Below are 21,953 nucleotides of genomic sequence, written 5' to 3' on the forward strand. Positions count from 1 at the left end.
CAATTCCCAGCCAGGGCACACAGGAGACGCACCCATCTGCTTCTCTACCCTTCTCTTACATTCCTCTCCTACAGTCATGGCTTGAATGGTTCAAGCAAGTTGGCCCCAGGTGCTGAGGATGGTTCCATGGCCTCGCCTTAGTCACTAAAATAGCTTGGTTGCCAAGCAACAGAGCAGCAGCCCCAGATGGGCAGAGCATTGCCCTGTAGTGGGCTTGCCAATTGGATCCCAGCCCGGGGACTTGCAGGAATCTGTCTCTCTGCCTCCCTGCGTCCCCTCTTCTCAGTTAATTTTTTAAAAGGTAGAATGGAAAGAGTTTTTAAAGCAGCAGTCAATGCTGAGAAACAGTTTTCATTTCTATGTCCTGCGTGTGGACTGAGATGTCAGACAGCACGGCCCCTCCAGAGCAACAGCTGCTGTTGAGGGGCATTTGCCATGTGCAGGCCCTAGCTGAAGCACACTGTGGACACTGGGTCTCCCCCTCACTGTTACCTGAGGAAAGAGGCATTGCTTCCTCTGCCTGTTTTACAGCTGAGGCAGCTGAGGATCAGAGCCTAAGTGACCGGTGAGTGGCAGAGACAGCGTTTGGACCCAGACCCATGGCATAATCTCGAGGTTTCATGTTATACCTCACTGGCCCAGGAGTGACTGTACTACTGACCAAGCAGTCACCTCCTTTTACTGGGTGGGGAACAGAAACTGATGTGGCCTTCCCGGGGTCATGCAGCAGATGGATGAGCTAGGACTGTGCGTGGTGCTAGCCCTTTCAGTACTGGCACTTGTTCCAGAGCTTTGGGTCCTCACTTCCCCTTTCCTCCTAGAAACTCCCTGTTCTGAAGGGGCTCTGTGTGTGCCGTTCTCTCCCCGAGCTGCTGGGACCACCGGCTTCCAAGCAGTTTACACAGAGTGAGGCCCCACTTAGTAGCGGGTGCTCAGCCCCCTGTTAGTTGTCGAGCAGCTCCACACAGGTTGTCTTGATCTTCTGAGGTTGTATGACGTGGCCCTTGGGTCACACCCTCATTTCTTTGGTCTTATTTGTGGTTTGATTGTTTATTTAGGTAATAATGAAATCGAAGCATCTCCATGAAGTTTTATCCAGAGCAGATCCCCAAAAAGCTCTCCGCCACTTCAGAGCCATCAAAAAGTGGCAAAGCAAGCATTCCAGCGCCCCACAGAGAAGAGGTGCCTTCCTGAGTTTCTCCCAGAAAACACAGGCAGTTGTGAAAGCCTTGGACCTCCAGGGTGTGAACCAGCATGGCCGCAGCCCCGGGACTCACCAGGTGACTCGGGGGGCTAGACCTCCAGTGCCCAGTGTGTGTAGGCCTGTCGGGGTGAGGGAATGGGAGGTTGTTTTCCTAATTGAAGGTGTAGTAATGAAATCCGCTTCATTCACCATCAGCAATCCCAGTTTAAGGAGGGCTCTCCACAAAGGTGTGGGGTGCTGAGGAACTGTTCATTGGTTCCTCAGCACCCCAGGCATGAAAGGGGTGGGAGGGACTGTGGGCAGAGGCTCCTTAGAGAGGGTGGGAGGTGAATGCCTGGTTTACTCTCCCACTTTCCCCTCTGCTGCTGGGGCCTCCCGTTGGCCAAACAACAGGGAAGCCAGAGGCAGGGAAGCACTTTGGAGCAATTACTGTGGGGCAGCTTTGGGGCACAGGGTGTGTGGAAGCCCAGACAGGGCCGGACGGATCACCTGGCTCATGGTGACTGTGTCCTGAAGCCTAGGAGGGCCCTGGCTTTGCCTCCTAAATGGCATTGATATTACTAGTGCCCTGTTTATTCTAAAAGAATCCTAGTCTGGACATTCTTACCTGGTCACCCTGCCTGTGCTTGAGTGGGCCAGGACAAAGAGCTCACCAAGTCGTAGTCAGGTGCTGAGCCCTGGGATGGATCTGGCCTCACCCTGCCCTCTATGTCGAGCTGGTTTTCTCATTGCAGCCAGGGTTCTGTCTCTCTCCCTGACTCTCATTTGAAGCCAGTGCCTTTCGTGCTTCTTATCCTGATGGATGACCCAGGAAAGAAGCCCATTTCTGGTGTCCTCCATGTGGCTGAGCCCCCGCCTTCATTTCAGATGTTGACTATGTGGGCGGAGTTAGATGAGCACAGCCGAAGGAAATACCAGAAGAAGGCGGCTCCTTGTCCTGACCCCAGCCTGTCCGTCTGGCGCCCAGACATCTACTTTGCGTCAGTGTCGGAAACATTTGAAGAAAAGGTGGATGATTACAGTCGCGAGTGGGCATCTCAAGCAGAGAAGAGTTATGAGAAATCAGAGCTTTCTGTCGACAGGTACTGACAGATGTTTTGCTGGGCATGTGCAGAGGGCCAGTCCTTCCCGCCCACTCCAGGAGGGGAGGCAAAGGGCTGTAGGACAGAGACAAGAGGTGGCCAGGAGCTGATATTCCCATGTGGGCTGAGATGGAGAAGACAGCTCTGCTGGGACAGAGGCTTGCAGAATTGACTTCTCCCTTCAGTTCAGTATGATGGGTGTGGCTAATTGACAGGGAATCCAATTGCCATTCAGTGGCTGCGAACTCCGTGACCAAGAACAAATCATTCACTGCCTCATGACACCATGTCCTAGCCTTTGTGAAGGGTTGGATCTCATTACCCAGTGTTCCTTTGAGCTTTGGGCTTTGAAGCCTTAAGGAAGAATGACCACATGTTGTCTTCAGTTTGGACTCATTCACCAAAAACCGGGAAAATGTTTTTTCCTGTGGTCTAGTTGGGTGGGAAGCCAGGTATGAACCAGCACTGAGTCTCAGCGGGTTAAAACATCAAATGTGCCCCAAGGAATGCCTGCTGGGGGCTGGTCTTGGGGTCTGTTGGCGGTTCTTCCCACTCCGCTCACTAAGCCTGGCCTGTGGAGCTGGAAGACCGAGGTCACCTGCTAGGTGCCTGGAGAGGTTGGCAGGTCCAGGGACTGTGGCAGGGAGATGGGACTCATAGAGGCGAGGAGCAAAGACAAATACTGGAGAAGAGGGCCAGAGCTCTCTCTTTTGCCCCTTCAAGTGGGTTCTCCAGCCAGGCCTCAGAGCGGCTCAGACGGAGTAAGTCAGAGTGGTTAGCACAGCTGCCAGCAGGGCCTTCCTTACAAGAGGAAGTCCTGATCCTCCCGCCCCTGCACCTGCTTCCCTGCCGCTCAGGGTGTGACATTTATTCTCAGAGGGACCTTGCCACTCCTCCCTCCAGCTGCACTTTATCAGGGGCAGGGAGAGGTTAGCCTGGGGAGCATCACATGGATGTGGAGGCCAAGGTGGGATAGCAACTCTGCATCAGGGATGCTTTTAAGGGACCTGTTAGCAAGCAGCTAGCTCTGGGTGCAACTCCGGAGTTGTAGAAGTATTTGAAGGTTATTTCTGACAGGGATACTGATGTGCACTCAAACCTCACTGGTTTGAAGTAATTAGGAGAAAAGACATGACCAGTTTAGAAAAAGTCTGAATTCTAAAAAGAACTTGCATAGAAACAGAGTTTTACTGCTTTCTTCTGCATTCACACATTTGTCCACTTGGTCTCCACCTGCTGAGCCCTTCCGCATTCCAGGTGTGGGGTGCTGCAGTATTCCCGTGGCTGTGGTGATGGGAAGAAGGGCTAGTAATTACAAAATTATAATGTGTGTGTGCCCACACTTCCCGTATGGCAGCTGTTGCACTCTTCAAGGAAATAAACATTCCTGCCACCTGTCCCCCCATATTCCCATAATTGCTTTGTGAACCTCTTCCTAGTCTGTACAGCAGGGGCTTTAAGCCCTCTCCAAACTGTCACAATTAGTGGGGGAAAGAATCACTGAAGGAAAATGTGAGTAGTAAGCTGAGACATTCACACTACTTAGGAGGTTTGTAACTGGCAGAGTGGATGCGCGACATTCTCAGGGAGAACAGTCCAGACATGGACATCTAGACCTTTAGCCACCATCCAGCTGGGACATTTCAGGGTCACCTGTAGGTGTTTAAGAATTAGAGGGTTATTTGTTAGGGAAGAAAGAGAAAGAGGGGATAGTTCCCTGCACCCTGGTTTCGTGTGGTGTGGACCCCCAGCAGCCAGATGGGTGGTGTCCGTGCCCCTGACCTCTGCCACCCCTGCCCCATGTCCAGGTTGAGGACACTGCTGCAGCTGAAGTGGCAGCGTTCGCTGTGTGACCCAGGTGAGGCGGTGGGCCTGCTGGCTGCCCAGAGCATCGGGGAACCCTCCACGCAGATGACCCTGAACACCTTCCACTTTGCTGGCAGAGGCGAGATGAACGTCACCCTGGGCATTCCGAGGTGGGCTAGGAGGGTGCATGGGGTCTGTCCTAGCCCACTCCTGGGGAAGAACTCATTTAGTTAGAGTGTGCCTGCATGACTAAAAGGCAGGATTCATCCAAGTGAGGATCAGGGCTGGGATTTCCAGAACCCGGCTTTTCTGTACAGTTATGGCTGGCCTCTCAGCATCTGCATTCATCCCTCTGCCAACTTCTGTATTCAGGTTACCTGGGATGCTTGTAACACTTCACATTTTTCAGGACTTAGGAAGATATTCACAAGTCCCATGCAGGTCACCTGGTTGCCCAGCTCTGGGTACCATCCACCTAGAATGTGACCCACAATGGCCCTGGCCCTGCAGATAACTGTATGGATCCTACAGGATCATGGCCAATGGGCAAGAGGAAAGAAGGGGAGTCAGAGGCACCCACAGTCGGTACCTGGCCCTGCCACTTTATCAGACAGGTTCCTGAGCTTCCTTAACCTCAGGATCCTCGCCTGTAGGGGGACCATTTTACCCTGCAGTCAGGCTGTGCAGGCTGACTGAGCTCACGGGCAAGTCCCAGGCATGTGCCTGCACACAGTAGGAGCGGTGCAGACACCAGTTCCCTTTCATTCATTCAGTGAGCTCATAGTAAGTAACCACTGTGTGCAAGGCACAGGTGATGGGAAAGGAGGACAAGACAGTCTTGTCCTGAGGAGCCACCCTCCAGGGGAGGAAACTGACAGGAGAGTCCCGTGCTGTCACACGCGGGCCAGAGCTGGGACTCTGATTCAGCACATTTCCCTGCAAGAGCCCAAAGTCTCTCAGATCACAAAGAGCTCTGACAAGAAGGGCCTCACACAAAGAGGAATCTGGGTGCCTCATGATCAAATGTGCCTTGTTCTGTGACAGGTTGAGGGAGATTCTCATGGTAGCCAGCATCAACATCAAGACACCCATGATGAGTGTGCCTGTGATCAACACCAAAAGAGCACTGAAGAGGGTGAAGAGCCTGAAGAGGCAGCTCACCCGGGTGTGCTTGGGGGAGGTAAATTCTTAGCCCTGTTGCAGACGGGACAAGGCATTTTCCTGGGTCCTCCAGTCCGTGAAGAATAGCTTTGCTGGCTGCTTAGACCCTGGGCTCAGGCTCCCACCAGTGAGAGGGACGCTCTGTCTACCAGGTGCGGAGTAGAGATGGATCAGGAGGCGTTAAAAGCCATTATTAGGCTGCAGCATTCTCATGTGTCTGGGTTAGCTTGCCAGCCCTGCTGGTGCCCACTTTCCACAGCCTTGGACCATTCTCTGGGGGTGACCTGTAGGCAGTGGGAGTTTCTTTGGGGTTTTGGCAGTAGTCCCAGTCCGTCCTCCCAAGCCCTCGGGTTTCCCATAACTCACCTGTAATGCCCTGGTACCTAGGCAAGTTGGTTCTCCGTGTATCTGGTTCTAGGTGTTGCAGAAAGTCGATGTCGAGGAGTCCTTCTGGATGGGAGAGAAACAGAACAAGTTCCGGGTATACCAGCTGCGGTTTCAGTTCCTGCCTCACACGTGTTACCAGCAGGAGAAGTGCTTGAGACCTGAAGACATCCTGCACTTCATGGAAACAAGGTCAGGGCTCGGGTCGTTCTGTCGTCTAACTTTGTCATACATCTTGAGCCCTCCTGGCTGCAGGACTCCTGGAGTCAGGGTTCATTTGCCCAATTAATTCTTCACAGGAAGTGCTTAGGAAAACAGCAGGCCCTACAGCCTAATCTGGAAACTGCATCCCTACCTACTCTGACCTGTTACAAATTGACTTCACTGATCACACACCACTTCCTAAACCCTGTTCTCTCTGGTTGATGAATCTTGTCTTCTTGGGTCTGCAGGCTTTCACACATGGAAAGTGTGTCTTAAAGAGCTAAGCCCCGTCACAGCAGTGCTGCTGTGATGTCAGACCAGCACTCAGTGTTGCTTTTTGGCATGATGTGATTCCAGGCAGCATAGTATAGTTCTTTTTTTTTTTTTTTTTAATTTTTTTTTTTTTTTAATTTTATTTATTCATTTTTAGAGAGGAGAGAGACAGAGAAAGAGAAGGGGGGAGGAGCTGGAAGCATCAACTCCCATATGTGCCTTGACCAGGCAAGCCCAGGGTTTCAAACTGGCGACCTCAGCATTTCCAGGTCGACGCTTTATTCACTGCGCCACCACAGGTCAGGCCAGTATAGTTCTTGATATATTTATTTCCCGTCAATGAGTGGTACACTTATGGCTTGCTGCTCTTAAATACCAGTTCTATACCTGTGGTTACCTCCAGCTTCTTAGAGAAATTCTGGTTGCCTTCTGGTAGGGAGAATGAACATCCTTTTTCTCTCGAGTTCAAGTCACTATTGGACATTTGAAAGTACAGGCTACAATGCTGAGTATACAGGAATGGGAAAGTGGGTATATTGGGGACAAGCCAGGAAGAACCAGTGGAGCACTTTAGACTTGCCAGCTGACCCCAGATCGTGGAACACAAACTCAGATGGCTACAGGGCCTGGCAGGTGACAGACAGTGAAGCTGTCGGGAAGCCCCTGGCCGACAAGAGTGCAGAACCTGCCTCCGGGGATGGAATGTGGGCTGGGGTAGCCAGGTCTGCTGACTAAAAAAAAAGGGAAGAAAGTCCCCTTCCTCAATCTTTTTTCTGTCTTTGGTTGTTTGATTACTTGCTTTTGCTTTTATAAATAAATCTTAATTTTTAAACATCTGCAATTAATTCTTATCTTCTGAAAAGCCTGGTAAGGCCCAAAGAGATCCTATGTGTTGGCAGGATTTGGCCATGGACCACTGCCCTCTGCCACTAACCTAGGCCACCTGTCAGGTCTTTTTTAGCTGCTCAGACAGGGGCAACCAATGGCAGATAGAGGCAGAAAGTCCACTGCAGTCTGTTGACCCACAGACCTTTACTGAGTGACGCCCACTCAGAGTCCAGTCGCAAGGCAGCGTGGCCAGGAGAGTGACTCTCCTGCCATCGGCCCTCTCTCCTCTCATTTGAGGATGTGAGCTGGCTTCAGGCTGGCCTTCTAAGCAGGTGGCCTTTAGGACAGTGGGTATTGGGATAGATGAGCTTGGATATGAACTCAGCCCTTTGGATGGGGGTCACTGGCCAGGCAGATCCTGTCCCTGTTTAAGTGAGCCTGGGGACGTTGTTGCTGGCTGGGCCTCGGGAACACCTGCATTGCTGGCTGCCTGCCTGCCTGCCTGGGTAAAGGTTTGTTCTGTCAGATGGGCCCTGTACTCTCGTGGTGCTGGGCCATGTCACAGCAAATCTATCTCTGCACCCGCCTGCCAGATTGTTTACTAACAGGAAAGAGCTTAACTCCCGAGGGCCCTGATGTTTGTGCCGGACAGGCAGCACTTTTCTGGAAAATGGGAATTAGGATCACATGGCCTCTTGAGAATTATCAAGAGAAGTGGAGATGGCTGATCTGCCCCATTTCCAGTCATCTGAGGCCTGCCAAGCAGGTGGGTCTATGTGAGTCACGCACCAGGCTACGCATGGAGTTCTTTTTACTTGCCTTATCATGAGAAGATGAAAATCCTTCACTTTTTAAAAATTTATTTTTGATGCGGGTCACCCCTTGCTTTTTCCTAGCAGTGAAATACTTTTTCAACTTGTGTTTTGCTTGTGCACTTCAGAAGCTGTGATGAGCAAAGCCGTGTATAGTAGCTCTCCATGGAGCTCCCCTGTGACTTGAGCGAATGGGACTGAAGCTGGAAAAGGGGCCGCATGTGAATAGGGACTGGTTTGGTTACCCCTGTCTGGTCTGGCAGCTGAGCGGCCACTTCAAGGTCTCTTACAGACCACGGGAAGTGTAGTGTGCTTGCAGGAGAGTATCTCTCCATAAGCTTTTCCTCCTTCCTTCTCTCCCCTCTCTCTCCCCTCTCCCCCTCCCCCTCTTTATGTTCTCTCCCCCTCTCTCCCATTCCTCCTCTCTCCCCCTTTCTCTCCCCCCTCTCCTCTCTCTCCCCTCTCCCCCCTCTTCCCCCTCCTTCCCACCCTTTTCTCTTCTCCTTCTCTTCCCTTCTCTCCCAGCTGTGGGAGCATGACACTCTTCTGGAATTCAGGTGTAATTGACATACAATACTACTATATTAGTTTCAGGTGTGCAACATAGTGAGTGGACATTTGTGTGAATTGTGAAATGGTCACAGTAAGTCCAGTTACCATATGTCACCTCACAAATTTAATACAATATTTTTAACTGTATTCCTCAGGCTGTATACTACAACCCCATGACTTAGTTAATTGATTTATTTTTTAATTTAATTTATTGTGTTTACATAGATTTTAGTGTCACCCCAAATACATCCCCCCTCCCCCGTATGACTTAATTTATTTTATAAGTGTAAGTTTGTACTTCTTAATCCCCTTCACCCATTAAACTACCCCCCCTTCCTGCCCCCTTCTCTTCTGGTAACACCCATCTGTTCTGTGAGTCAGGGTTTACTGTGTTTTTTTAGATTCACAGATACTGAAAGCATACAGTATTTGTCTTTCTCTGGCTTATTTTGCTCAGCACAATACCCTCTAGGCCCATCCTTGTTATCCTAGATAGCAAGGTTTCATTCTTTTTTATATGTATTTTTGAATCAGTGTTTTGGATTTCTTCAGATAGATACTCAGTGGTGGAATTGTTGGGTTATAAGGTAGTTTAATTTTTAATTTTTTGAGGAACCTCCTTATTATTTCCCATTGTGGCTGCACCAATTTATATTTCTACAATGGTTCTTAAGACTAGTTTGACACAGATAGGAAATAAATAAACAACAACACAGTGACACTTCCCCAGACGGAAACACATAACTATTTAAGGTCCCCTAGATATTTGTATTGGCACCTGTCACTTTGAATACCTGTGCAAATATCTGGAAGGTGGGCTGAGGTGGTGAAGTGGAAAGAGCATTGAACCAGGCAGGGGCTTACGGTCTGGCCTCCGGCCACCAGCCATGAAATGCCCACGTTGGCCATCTGCAGTTACTGCTTCTGTGACTCTGACTGAAAACAGCTGGCGGGGGAGCTAGTGCCAGGCGCTTTCGGAAACAGCCAGGGGTCATATTCTCTGTTTATAATTATTTATGTGGAATGGGAGCTTTCTCTGCAGCCTGCCCTGTTCCCTTTCAGTTGCCACATTCTGACAAATAGCACAACCTTCCCGAGCAGTCACTGTGGGCCTTCTGTTCTCTTGCTCTTGGCAAAATCACAGAAGGGCAGACTACCTCCGGGAGAACTCTCACACACTGGTAACATGTCACACCTACACGGACAGGTGTTCAGTCTTTTTATTCACCTCTTGTGTTCTGCATCAGTTCTGGTCACCAAAGAGACAGGCAAGGTAGAAGGGATTCCCAGCTGGGGAGATTAGGGAGGCTCTCTTGGGGGACGTAGTCTGCACTTAGACCCAGTGCTGGAGTGGGGCGGGGTGGGGTAGGGAATGCAGCTGCGTTGAGTGAGGAGCTGGGAGAAGTACTAGCAGGGCAGGTGGCTTGAGCATGAGCCCACAGCATGCACAGAGGTGGGTGGGAGCAGATGTGTAATTAAGGACAGTTGTGAGGGGAAGAGCCTCAGATGGTGACATTGCCACAAAGTAACCACCTGATAAGTCAGAGCAGCTGCCCCACCGCAGAGGGAGATGATGAGCAGCTCTGGCCTGCAGGCCTGGTGCTTCCACGACTGGCCCATCTCTTTACTTCCTCCACTCTGGGTAGGAAGGTAGGCATGAGTTGGGAGTGGAGATCCTCCTCTCGTGTCCAGTGGGACAGGATCTAGAATCCGAGCCCGCCCTTTCACAAACATCTTTCCTGCTCCCGCTTCCCAGTTGGATTGTATCTTTCTAAAATCAAGCCTGGACCCTGGCCAGTTGGCTCAGTAGTAGAGTGTCAGCCTGGCATGTGGATATCCTAGGTTCGTCAGGGCACATAGGAGAGATGACCATCTTCTGCTTCTCCAAGCCTCCCCCTCCCCCTCTCTCTCCCTCTCTTTCTTTCCCTCTCTTTTCCCCTCCCACATGGTTCGAGTGCATCGACCCTGATGCACTGAGGATGGCTCCAGGGAGCTTCTGCCTCAGATGCTAAAAATAGCTCTGTTGCAAGCACGGCCCCAAATGGGCACAGCATCGGCCCCAGATGGGGGTTGCCAGGTAGATCCTGGTGGGGGTGCATGCAGGGAGTCTGTCTCTCTATCTCCCCTCCTCTCACTTGGAAAAGAAGAAAATAAATAAATAGATAAATAAAACTAATAATAAAGTCAAACCTGACCCCCCCCCCCCCCCCCCCCCCCCGCCAATCTAGTCTGCTTATCCCTGTCCCCAGTGTCTACTGACTAAGCTTTTCCCCAGATTAGTAGGTAAGGAGCCTTTTTTCTGCCAAGGGCAGAAAAGCTAGAAAAACCACATACCAACTTTTAAAGGTTTTAAAAAACAATGAGGGGCCCTGGCTGGTTTGCTCAGTGGTAGAGCGTCAGCCTGGCGTGCGGAAGTCCCGCGTTCGATTCCCGGCCAGGGCACACAGGAGAAACGCCCATCTGCTTCTCCACCCCTCCCCTCTCCTTCCTCTCTGTCTCTCTCTTCCCCTCCCGCAGCAAGGCTCCATTGGAGCAAAGATGGCCCGGGCGCTGGGGATGGCTCCATGGCCTCTGCCCCAGGCACTAGAATGGCTCTGGTTGCAGCAGAGCAACGCCCCAAGATGGGCAGAGCATCGCCCCCTGGTGGGCATGCCGGGTGGATCTCGGTCGGGCACATGCGGGAGTCTGAATGCCTCCCCGTTTTCAGCTTCAGAAAAATACAAAAAAACAAACAAACAAAAACAATGAGGGTATGTGGCAGTTCTTTTGTTTATAATGAGCAAAATAGTAACATTTGACCTGCCTGCTTCTCAAGGGTCTAACACCTGTCTTTCATCCTTGCTTTGCCCCAGGGCACATGCTGGGCACATTAAAGGCTCAGAATATAGGGTGGGGCCTGAGCTGGAGGCGCCTGCTACCTCACATAAGTAAAGCTGTCCAGTCTGGTGTGCTGTCAGAGCCTGATGAAGCAGACAGGCAAGAGATTGCATGAACAAAGAAGCAGGGGGACAGGGTGGGCCTAAAGATACCTCAGGAGGAAGGGGCTAGGGGTCAGGAAAGACCCCAGGCTGTGCTTGAATCTGTTCTTTTGAATTGGTTTGGTTCTAATCTGATGACAGAATTTTTTGCCACAAACTGAGTTATTGCTGCCTTTGAGATTTCTATCTTAGTTCTTTCATCAAATTGTCGGGCACCCCCCCCCCCCAGGAGACAGTAGTTACCAGGCCAAGCAGTGCCACTCTGCAGTGCAGCAGGCAGGTGTACACCCAGGGGTCCTGTTCCTGGCTGGGCTCCCCTCTCCTACTGTGGATTCTGCTGATCTCTAGGCGACAGCCACACCTGCACCAACAGGTGCTGTTCATGGAGCACCCACTCTGCCAGGCCTGTGACAAGCACCGAACACAGCGTGATTGCTGACCCTTAAAATAAGACTGTTAACACCCACATTTTTTTTTTTTGTATTTTGTAACTAGTAGTTCATAATCTTTTTTTTTTAATTTTTATTAATTTTAATGGGGTGACATCAATAAATCAGGGTACATATATTCAAAGAAAACATGTCCAGGTTATCTTGTCATTCAGTTATGTTGCATACCCATCACCCAAAGTCAGATTGTCCTCTGTCACCGTCTATCTAGTTTTCTTTGTGCCCCTCCCCCTCCCCCTTTCTCTCCTTCCCTCCCCCCCTTTCCCCCCCCCTCCCCCCGTTACCACCACACTCTTGTCCATGTCTCTTGGTCTCGTTTTTATGTCCCACCAATGTATGAAATCATGCAGTTCTTGGTTTTTTCTGATTTACTTATTTCACTTCGTATAATGTTATCAAGATCCCACCATTTTATTGTAAATGATCCGATGTCATCATTTCTTATGGCTGAGTAGTATACCATAGTGTATATGTGCCACATCTTCTTTATCCAGTCTTCTATTTTTTTTTTTTTACAGTGATTAAGGCCTTTAAGCAAGCTCTTGGCCAATACAGCAAGAGTCCATAAAAGAGTAGTGTTAACATGTTCACCAGGTCCAAGTTGGCACCAACACCATTCTAAATCCCTGCAAATGCAACCCAACCCCAGTTCAGTCTGTTGGGAGCTGTCACAAGGAGCAGGAGTCCAGGAAAAGTCCACCTCCAGGAAAAGTCCGCATGGCACTGAAATTGTTGTCACAATTCTATACTTTGCAGCTCACGTCCAAGTCCCAATGACCACTGCTTCTAGCTGGTAATGATTCAGGTAGACTGGAAAAGCCATCTGCAGCATGTGTGGATATGGAGCTTCTGTTCTCCTCTGCCTGGAGAGATGAGACCAGGTTGCTTTTCCCTGGAGCTCTGCAACTGTGGACACCCACATTTTGCAGACAGAGAGTTCAAGCTTAAGAGACTGTCGTGCTCAAAGCCATGCTCCCCACGAGTGGCTGAGTGCAGACTCAGACCAGGCCTGTCTGGCTGTGCAGCAGTGTCCTTTCTGACATGCTGTACATTCAGAACCAGCAAGAGGGAAACCATGAGCTGATGGGAGAGGCCAGGTCTCGGTGTGGGAATCCCCAGCCTGACCCCACCTGTGTGGGTGTGAGCCCTCGGGCAGAACATCCTCCCCATGCAAGGGGAGAGATGCTTTTTTTTTTTTTTTTTTAAATTTTATTTATTTATTTTTTACAGAGACAGAGAGAGAGTCAGAGAGAGGGATAGACAGGGACACACAGGAACGAAGAGAGATGAGAAGCATCAATCATTAGTTTTTCATTGTGCTTTGCAACACCTTAGTTCATTGATTGCTCTCTCATATGTGCCTTGACCGTGGGCCTTCAGCAGACCGAGTAGCCCCTTGCTGGAGCCAGCGACCTTGGGTTCAAGCTGGTGGGCTTTTACTCAAACCAGATGAGCCCATGCTCAAGCTGGCGCCCTCAGGGTCTCGAACCTGGGTCCTCTGCAACCCAGTCCGATGCTCTATCCACTGCGCCACCGCCTGGTCAGGCAGAAGAGATACTTTTACTGAATGGGAGTCTGCGTGGTTTTCTTCTTGCTTTAGGTTCTTTAAAATTCTGATGGAATCCATCAGAAAGAAGAATAACAAAGCGTCGGCTTTCAGAAGAGTGAACACTCGAAGAGCTACCCAACGGGATCTAGACAGTGCTGGGGAGTCGGGAAGGAATCGGGTGAGTGAGTCCCCCCGGGGGTGCTGGGAGACTGGCACAGGGAGGGTCCCGGGGCTGGAAAGTGCACAGGGTGGTGGCTGCTTCAGTCGTCTTTCCTGGGAAGGGTGCGTGACTGTTCTCAGTGCTCCTCAGCCCCTTGCTGGTGTCAGCCCCTTGCTGGTGTGGGCCACCCTCTGCACTCACCTTAGCATTTATCTGCTGGGCTGAGAGCCAAGAAGCAACATTGACCTCTTGAGCATGGTGGGCTGCGCTGGGGAGGTAGTGTGGGCAACAGGGCATTTATCCGTCTGCTCTCAAGGACCCTTCCGGAAGTGCTATTTTATCTGAGGATGGATGCAAAGTAATGGTACCTGCTGGGCTTCTGGAAGTTCTTTTTCTGTTTCATTTTTCTTTGCCTTTGACTTACTGAGGCCCACAGGGTACTGGCAGGGACCAGAGAGGCATTGTGAATCAGGGAAGTTAGATTTAGTGACAAAAAAGGAAGGAGCCAAGGAAAAGCCGTTGAAGGCACAATAGCCCAGGACTGTTACTACCTCATCTGCCAGGGGACCGTGGCAGTGTGGGGGAGGTCCCCGAGTGTCATCATCTGAGTCAGCCATCAGGGTGGCAGGAGGCTGTGCCGATGCAACTAGTCTACTTAGGTGGGGATGCAGTAAAGACTGTCCCTGTCCTGGCCTGCTCTGTGACCTCAGCTGTGTCACCTCCCCTCTCTGGGCCTGTCTCTTCATCTCTTAAATGAGGGGACTGGCCTAGGCCAGAGAGAATTCTGAGTCTCCTGCCATGGATGTATACCAGTTGGCTAACTCAAGCGCAAATGGGCATGGGCTGTCTTTGAAAGGCTGCCCGGTCCTTATTATTAAATCACCCAGAAAGAGACTAAGAAACTAGGAGCCAGGGCCAGAAAGAGAAAGGCGTAAGTATTTTGGTTCTTAAAGTATTCAATATTACATCAAGATAACCCTTTCTCTATGTCTCCACCTGCAACAGAAATATTTGGAACAATATTTTGGACCATCTTCTTTTAATGACTTGGAAAGTCTTTGCACTTTTTTGTAGTTTTAAAAAATGCAGATTTTTGCAGGTGGTACTGATAAAAATGAAGACTGCAGAGGAGGTGGACTTGGGGCTAACACTGCATACTGGGTGGACGTCTTGGGCTGGGTGTTTGGTAGATGGCCGGTAGGTGAAGGGCAGGTGGCTGGGCGGGTGAGAGAGTGGATGAGTAAGTGGATAGGTCGGTGGGTGGATAGATGGATGCGCCAGGCATTAGGTATCGGAGCTAATCATTTTCACCTTGTCCTTACCACAGGGAGAGCAGGAAGGGGATGAGGAGGAGGAGCACATTGTGGATGCTGAAGCTGAGGAGGGGGATGCTGATGCCTCTGATGTCAAACGCAAGGAGAAGCAAGAAGAGGAGGTTAGGGGACTCTGGCTGGGACAGAGAGGCTGTGGTCATGCCCCTCCTTCTCTGTCGTATCTAAGGGATCATCCCCTGACTCCGAGCTGCTCCTTTCTGCTGGACCCCGTCAGAGCCTTGAAGCCAGACCAGCCTGCCCAGCACGCCTCTCAGCTGAGAGGATGGTGTTCACGGGCAGGCTTTAGGCAGGGTACCATCCCCAGCTGCCCTTTTGGTCTGGCTATCCCTGGGTTTGAAGGACCCAGCGGCCTTTGGCAAGGAAATGAAGTTAGGTTACCTCCTGTCCTTACCATAAAGTATAATACCTCTCTCTCCTTTGCCAGACCAGTCCTCTGCTGTCATGGTGGCTGCAAGGACAAAGGGCAGGTTAGAGGGGCTGAGGGAGCTCTCAGGAAAGAGCTCAAGGTGAGGTTGAGGCAGGGGCATGGGCACTGGGGGCTGGCATTCCAGGGGAGGGAGGCAGGCAGCCCAGGCCACGTGGAGCAGGTGTGTACGGGTGGGCTGGTCCGATGAGGCTCTGCAGGCAAAGCCCAGAGAGATGGTGGGGCCCCAGCGACACAGCCTGTGCTCCATCCCTGCCAGGTCGACTATGACAGTGAGGAGCCAGAGGTGGAGGGGGAGGAGAACGATGACGAGGATGTGCCAGAGGAGGGAAATGTCCGTGGGGAAGGCACCCACGGGGCCCAGGAGCAGGATGAAGAGGTGGGCTCAGGCCCGGAGGAGAACTTGCCCCCTGTTCCACCCTTGAGACAACCCCGGAAAGCCTCCTGCAGCCAGGAGCCCCAGGGAGTGGAGGCCATGGAGCGCCGGGTGCAGGCTGTATGTGAGTCCCACCCATTCATAGAGGACTACCAGTATGACACCGAGGAGAGCCTGTGGTGCCAGGTCAGTGGGGTCAGTGCCACAGCAGCACTGGGGTGGTGGGCTGGGCAACTGAGGGGTCTGCTGCTCAATGCTTTCCTACACAGGTGGGGCGGCCTTTGGGGCCATGAGAGTTAATTGCTGTCTTTTTGATCCCAGATTTCTTAAATTCATTTTTATTTTTTTTTTAATTTTTTTTTTAATTTTTTTTCTGAAGCTGGAAATGGGGAGAGACAGTCCGGCAGACTCCCGCATGCGCCCGACCGGGATCCACCCGGCACGCCCACCAGGGGGCGACGCTCTGCCCACCAGGGGGCGATGCTCTGCCCCACTGGGGCGTCGCTCTGCCGTGACCAGAGCTACTCTAGCGCCTGGGGCAGAGGCCAAGGAGCCATCCCCAGTGCCCGGGCCATCTTTGCTCCAATGGAGCCTTGGCTGTGGGAGGGGAAGAGAGAGACAGAGAGGAAGGAGGGGGAGGCCGGGGTGGAGAAGCAAATGGGCGCTTCTCCTATGTGCCCTGGCCGGGAATTGAACCCGGGTCCCCCGCACGCCAGGCCGACACTCTACCGCTGAGCCAACCGGCCAGGGCTCATTCTTTTTTTTATTGAGAGGCAGGGAGGCAGACAGACAAACTCCCTCATATGTCCATATGGGAATCACCCCCACAACCCCCTATGGGGCCACTGCTCTGTTGTTCAGGCAACCGAGCTATTTTAGTGCCTGAGGCGAAGCCATGAAGTCATCCTTAGTAACCAGGGCCAACTTGCTCAAACCATATGAGCCATGGCTGCGGGAGGGGAAGAGAGAGAGAAAGAAAGTGAGAGAAGGGGAAGGGGACAGGTGGAGAAGCAGATGGTTGCTTTTCCTATGTGCCCTGACCGGGAATTGAACCTGGGACTTCCACTTGCTGGGCCAGTGCTCTACCACTGAGCCAACCCGCCATAATGTGATAGCTGTGGTCCCTGTGCCACAAATGACAACCTCACACATTTGACCTCACACATATCCCTAGAGGGCCATTTCTCTCTGGTTTTTCTTTTGTTATTATTTTTTTTTAAGTGAGAGGAGGGGAGATAGACTCCCACGTGCACCCCAGCTGGTATCCACCTGGCATCCCTCACTTAGGGCCGGTGTTCGAATCAACCAAGCTGCTGGCTGCAAGAGAGGAAGAGAGAGAGAGAAGGGGGAGAGGGAGAGGGAGAGGAAGAGAAGATGGTCTCTTCTCATGTGTGCCCTGATCAGGGATCAAACCTGGGACGTCCGCACGCCAGACTGATGCTCTATCCCCTGAGCCGCCGACCAGGACCTCTCTTTGGTTTTTCAAGAAGAGTGTATATGGGGTCTGACCTGCCAGACCCTGTATATATATATGGGATATATGGGTACTTTCAGACATGTCGCCTCATTCAGTCCTTAGTACAACAGATTGTTAAACATATGCAAGTTGTGGTGGAGGCAAGCAGGACTGCGGCGTTTCTTACGTCTGTAGCCCCTGGTCTCTAGCTTGGGGAAGACGTAGATCCCTCACAGGCTGGGTTTGGATGCCTAGATATCTACAGAGTGTTTTTTTTGTGCTTTGACCTGGTGGCTCAGTGTTTCCCCAACAGCAGTGTAGATAAGAGACATTGACCAGAATTACACACAAAGCCATGTGCTTTATGCAGTGTGGTCATTAAAAGGATATCAAGCAATGTTGAGTGATGTGGTTTTCAGCATTCTTACACCTGTGGGAACATTGCTCCGCCATTCTCACCTCAGTTGGGTGACAAGACGGGTTTGGAGGAGAACCCTGGCACCCAGTCGGCGTGGCCTATGCCCCCTTTGCTGGGCTAGGGGTCGCCGTCTCCCTTAGCCCAACTCTTTCTTCTCTTGCAGGTGACAGTGAAGCTGCCGCTAATAAAGATTAACTTTGACATGAGCTCCCTCGTGTTATCCTTGGCCCAAAGTACTGTCGTCTATGCAACCAAGGGCATCACGAAATGCCTCCTGAATGAAACCACCAACAAGAAGAATGAAAAAGAGCTTATCTTAAACACAGAAGGAATCAACCTTCCAGAGCTGTTCAAGTACTCTGAGGTACGCGTCCCTCTCCAGGTCGTCTCTGGCCCGGGACAGGTCCTCACATTGTCTCAGCCTCACAGCACTTGGAGGTGAGACTCTGGCGCTTTACTCTGGCCCTTTCTGAGCTGCTGGTGCTTCCAGCCCAGTGTCCCCAAACCAAGTTTGCATGACCTGGCCCCCCAGTTGGGGACCTATAATGCATGTGAGCCTAGTTTGGCTTGCAGTACAGAAATCTGCTTAACTTGAACCCTGAGTTTCCCCAAAAATTTCAATAGAAGTGCTTTATTTCAATAGAAATGCTTTTCCTTGAAACTAAATTCTTCCCAAAGTACAGTTGTAAGAAATGGTTTGCTGAGTTGCTGGCCTGGGAGCTGCTCACTTTATCTGGCAAAGGAGGCCCAGGCCCAGCCCCACGCCTGGCGCTGGCAGAGGCGTGAGCTCCTGTCCCTCCTGCTCCACTGGCACTGTGTCCTTTCCTGAGCTCTCTCGGTTCCTCCCTCTTCTCCCACTTCGCTGAGTCCCCACGGCCTCTGAGATTCAGTCCTGTGCACAGGTGTTTCCCCATTAAATACTAAGGAACTGGACCCTCTAACCCCCTGGTTGGCAAACTGCAGCTTGTGAGCCACATGCGGCTCTTTGGCCCCTTGAGTGTGGCTCTTCCACAAAATACCATGTGCGGGCGCTACTTCGATAAGGAATGTACCTGCCTATATATTGATAATTTAAGTTTAAAAAATTTGGCTCTCAAAAGAAATTTCAATCGTTACTGATGATAATTTGGCTCTGTTCACTAATGAGTTTGCCAAACACTGTTCTAACCCACTGTCCTCTAGTCCGCACCAGCCGCAAAGCTGTCATGCCTCACACACGTCTCCCCCCACAACATCTGCCCATGGAGCCCCTCCTGCCCTAAAGCCTTACACCAAACTCTCCTCCAGAGGACAGAGTAGATGGTCCATGCCTTCTGAGAGTCAGCCACTAGGAGGGCGAGCTCTGTTTTTTTTTTGTGGAGTTTGTTTAAACAAGGCCAGACAAGCCACCAGGATGTCCGAGGTCTGTAGGGATTACCTGCCATAGCATGGAGCCACCTTGGGCCCCCCAAGGATGCTGAACTGGACCCTGGCGAGGCCCAGGTTACACCTGTATTGCTGGCCCATCCCTGCTGCACATGTGCTGGGTAGGGTTTTGTGACTCTGTTAGGAAACTTTCTTCACCTATCAAGGGTCTCCTTGATCCTGCGAAACAGGTCTTTCTGTTAAATGGACAAAACCAGTGGTCCCCAACCCCCGGGCCACGGCTGGGACCAGTCCATGGGCCATTTGGTACCGGTTCGCAGAGAAAAAATAAATAACTTACATTATTTCCGTTTTATTTATATTTTAAGTCTGAACAATGTTTTATTTTTTAAAAATGACCAGATTCCCTCCGTTACATCCGTCTAAGACTCGACGCTTATCTCAGTCACGTGATACATTTATCCGTGCCACCTTAAAGGCCGGTCCGTGAAAATATTTTCTGACATTAAACTGGTTTGTGGCCCAAAAAAGATTGGAGACCACTAGACAAAATAAAACAAAAAATACCTTTCATTTTAAAGCGAGTACCCAGTCATCTCTCAGCTCTGCTAATGGAGAGACAGACCTTGGGGCCTGACCAGCATCCTGTCAGCAGCTCTGCCTACACTGTTTCAGTAACCCTGGGCCACACTGCCACCACTTTGTCATCAGTTGTGCTCAACTCCCAGACAGAGAGGGCATGTAGCCCGGGGGACATGCCCGTGGAGGGGAGCAGAAGGCCAGGCCCTCCAAATCAGTCCCTCCTGCTTCCCCCAGGTTCTGGACCTGCGCCGCCTCTATTCCAACGACATCCACGCGATGGCCAGCACATACGGCATTGAGGCTGCGCTGCGGGTGATCGAGAAGGAGATCAAGGATGTGTTTGCCGTGTACGGTAAGAGACACTGCAGCCAGCCGTCGGGACATTCCTGGGTGTCAGTCCAGCAGTGTCGGAAACTGAATTTTGGGTGCAGTGAGCGTGTAGCCTTTAGGAGATCCTGCCAATGACCATGGAGTAGGGCTGCTTATGTTTCAGTCTTGTGTGGCGAGTCCCATCCCCCAGAGCCAGTACTTGTTTCTCATCTACTGGGCCCTGTCCAGCCCTCAGGGTTTCAGTTCCCAAGAGAAACAGTGCTGCTGGTTCTCCTGTCTCCCTTCCCCTGTCTGAAACCTGTTTCCTGTGTCGCTGGATGGCAGATAGTGAAAGGGATGAGGGAGGGGCTGCCCGTGTGGTTCGGGGAGGAGATAGGTGATGGAGCTGGGAGTGGAGCCCTGGGGCTGACTTGTGCCAGGTGGCACTGCCCCGGTGGTCCCCTTGTCACTGCTTAATCCTTCTTGGTGTTGATGCCCATGTGACAGGCATTGCAGTCGATCCCCGCCATCTTTCCCTGGTCGCTGACTACATGTGCTTCGAGGGTGTTTACAAGCCACTGAACCGCTTTGGGATCCGGTCAAACTCGTCGCCTCTGCAGCAGATGACCTTTGAAACCAGCTTTCAGTTCCTGAAGCAGGCCACCATGATGGGTTAGTGTGCAGGCAGGTCTCCTGAATCTGCTCTGGGAAAATGGCCTTGTTCCTCGGGTACATGTCTACACACCTTCCGTATGGGTGAGATCTCACTGTAGGAAGCGGCTGGGGAGGAAAGCATCTCTGTCTTGAAGGAAAGGGCAGAGAGCCTTCCCCCCTGTCACAGGAGCAGGAGCAGTGCTGCCTCATGATGCAATCTCAGTCAGCCTACGAGACAGTGGAGTGCTCCTTGTGGCCTCCAAGGGCCCCATCCGCCCCTCACATCAGCCCCAGCCTCTCCCTCAACCACCTAACAAGTGCTCTGTGTCTCCCAGGGTCCCATGACGAGCTGAGGTCCCCTTCCGCCTGCCTCGTGGTTGGGAAGGTCGTCAGGGGCGGGACAGGCCTGTTCGAGCTCAAGCAGCCCCTGAGATAGCAGCCATCACAGCTCCGTCTACCTGACCTGAAGGATGGCCCAGATGACCCAGGCAAGGGCCTGCCCTGGCCTGGCCCAACCCGACCTGCCCTTCCCACAACAGGACCGGAGACCAGAATCCCGCTGGTTTGAAGGAACAGTGCAGAGCACAGCAGCGATGGCCTTGGGGCTGCACCAGCTTCCCCAGGAAGTGGCAGCATTGATCACCCTTGCCCCTGTAAACCAGGTTCACCAAATCTTCCTTGTCCTTCCCAGGGGGCAGGGCCTTCCCTGTGCTGCAGGAGACTTCAGAGGTGACATCCCTGGCCCTGTCAGTGTGGGAAGGTGAGACCATTTGCTGTGAGCACCAGTGACTGCAGACAGGATTCCTGGGGTCTTTGGAGCAGGAACCAAATTCCTACTGTCCACAGCTTGTTCTGGCTGCACCTGAGGGGGCAGAATGCTCAATGACACCACCCAAGGCGCTTTCCCTGGGCCAAGCACAGGTGTCACAGACCTCTACCCACCCATCTTTGCTTTGGGCAGGGCCCTGGCCCTGCTGGCCCATGCCACATGTCTTAGACCAGACGAGCCCTGTTCTGGGGTTGGTCTCTCCAGGGCCCTGCAGCTCAGCCCCACACACAAAGCCTCGAGTCGCCATCCGGGCTGCACTGTTTGAACGATTGCTTCGCTGCTTTTCCCTCGCTCTGCTCTGAGCCCAGCGTTGAGGCCCAGGTCCCTTTGCAGACCCTCCTCCGTCTGGCCTCCTCTGATCTCTGCCACCACAGCCAGGGGCCCTGGCATGAACCAAAAAGTCAGAGGACTTGTACAAAGGCTTTGTAAAACCAGAGGCTGTTTCTATTTTTGTCTAATGTTATTCCAGCTCAGACTGAGTAATAAACATCACTGGAACTAGCTATTGGAGGGGAAAAATTTAAATCTTGGATTTTTTTGCTTTTATTCTTTCCTTGGTTTGTGGTTTCTGTATTTGTGATTTGAGAGCTCAGGACTGGAATTTCTCAGCACAGTCACATATTTGGTCCTCTTCCTGTTCTTGGCAGAAGGCCGGGGGGCTCAGCCCCCACAGCGTCCCCCTCTCCCCCTAGCCTGCCCCTGCAGCATCTCCCTTCCAAAGCCAGAACCAGTGGGAAGGAGCTGCATGTATCTGGGGTGGGAAG

General features: G+C 51.8%; 1 protein-coding gene across 2 annotated transcripts in view; it reads left to right on the forward strand.

The window, feature by feature from the left end:
- POLR1A (RNA polymerase I subunit A) overlaps positions 1-21,714 on the forward strand; it is a 102,848-nt gene extending 81,134 nt beyond the window's left edge. For both annotated transcript variants that reach the window (XM_066377779.1, XM_066377780.1), the window contains 12 exons: positions 1,059-1,280; positions 2,072-2,286; positions 4,095-4,262; positions 5,137-5,272; positions 5,672-5,829; positions 13,334-13,460; positions 14,770-14,877; positions 15,460-15,762; positions 17,614-17,814; positions 19,632-19,749; positions 20,214-20,378; positions 20,696-21,714. In XM_066377779.1, the coding sequence (XP_066233876.1) occupies positions 1,059-1,280; positions 2,072-2,286; positions 4,095-4,262; positions 5,137-5,272; positions 5,672-5,829; positions 13,334-13,460; positions 14,770-14,877; positions 15,460-15,762; positions 17,614-17,814; positions 19,632-19,749; positions 20,214-20,378; positions 20,696-20,796 (2,022 nt within the window). In that variant the 3' untranslated portion in view covers positions 20,797-21,714. The remainder of the gene's footprint in view (positions 1-1,058; positions 1,281-2,071; positions 2,287-4,094; positions 4,263-5,136; positions 5,273-5,671; positions 5,830-13,333; positions 13,461-14,769; positions 14,878-15,459; positions 15,763-17,613; positions 17,815-19,631; positions 19,750-20,213; positions 20,379-20,695) is intronic.
- The last annotated feature ends 239 nt before the right edge of the window (positions 21,715-21,953 follow it).

Source organism: Saccopteryx leptura, chromosome 3, assembly GCF_036850995.1.
Source record: "Saccopteryx leptura isolate mSacLep1 chromosome 3, mSacLep1_pri_phased_curated, whole genome shotgun sequence".
Lineage (NCBI taxonomy): Eukaryota > Metazoa > Chordata > Mammalia > Chiroptera > Emballonuridae > Saccopteryx > Saccopteryx leptura.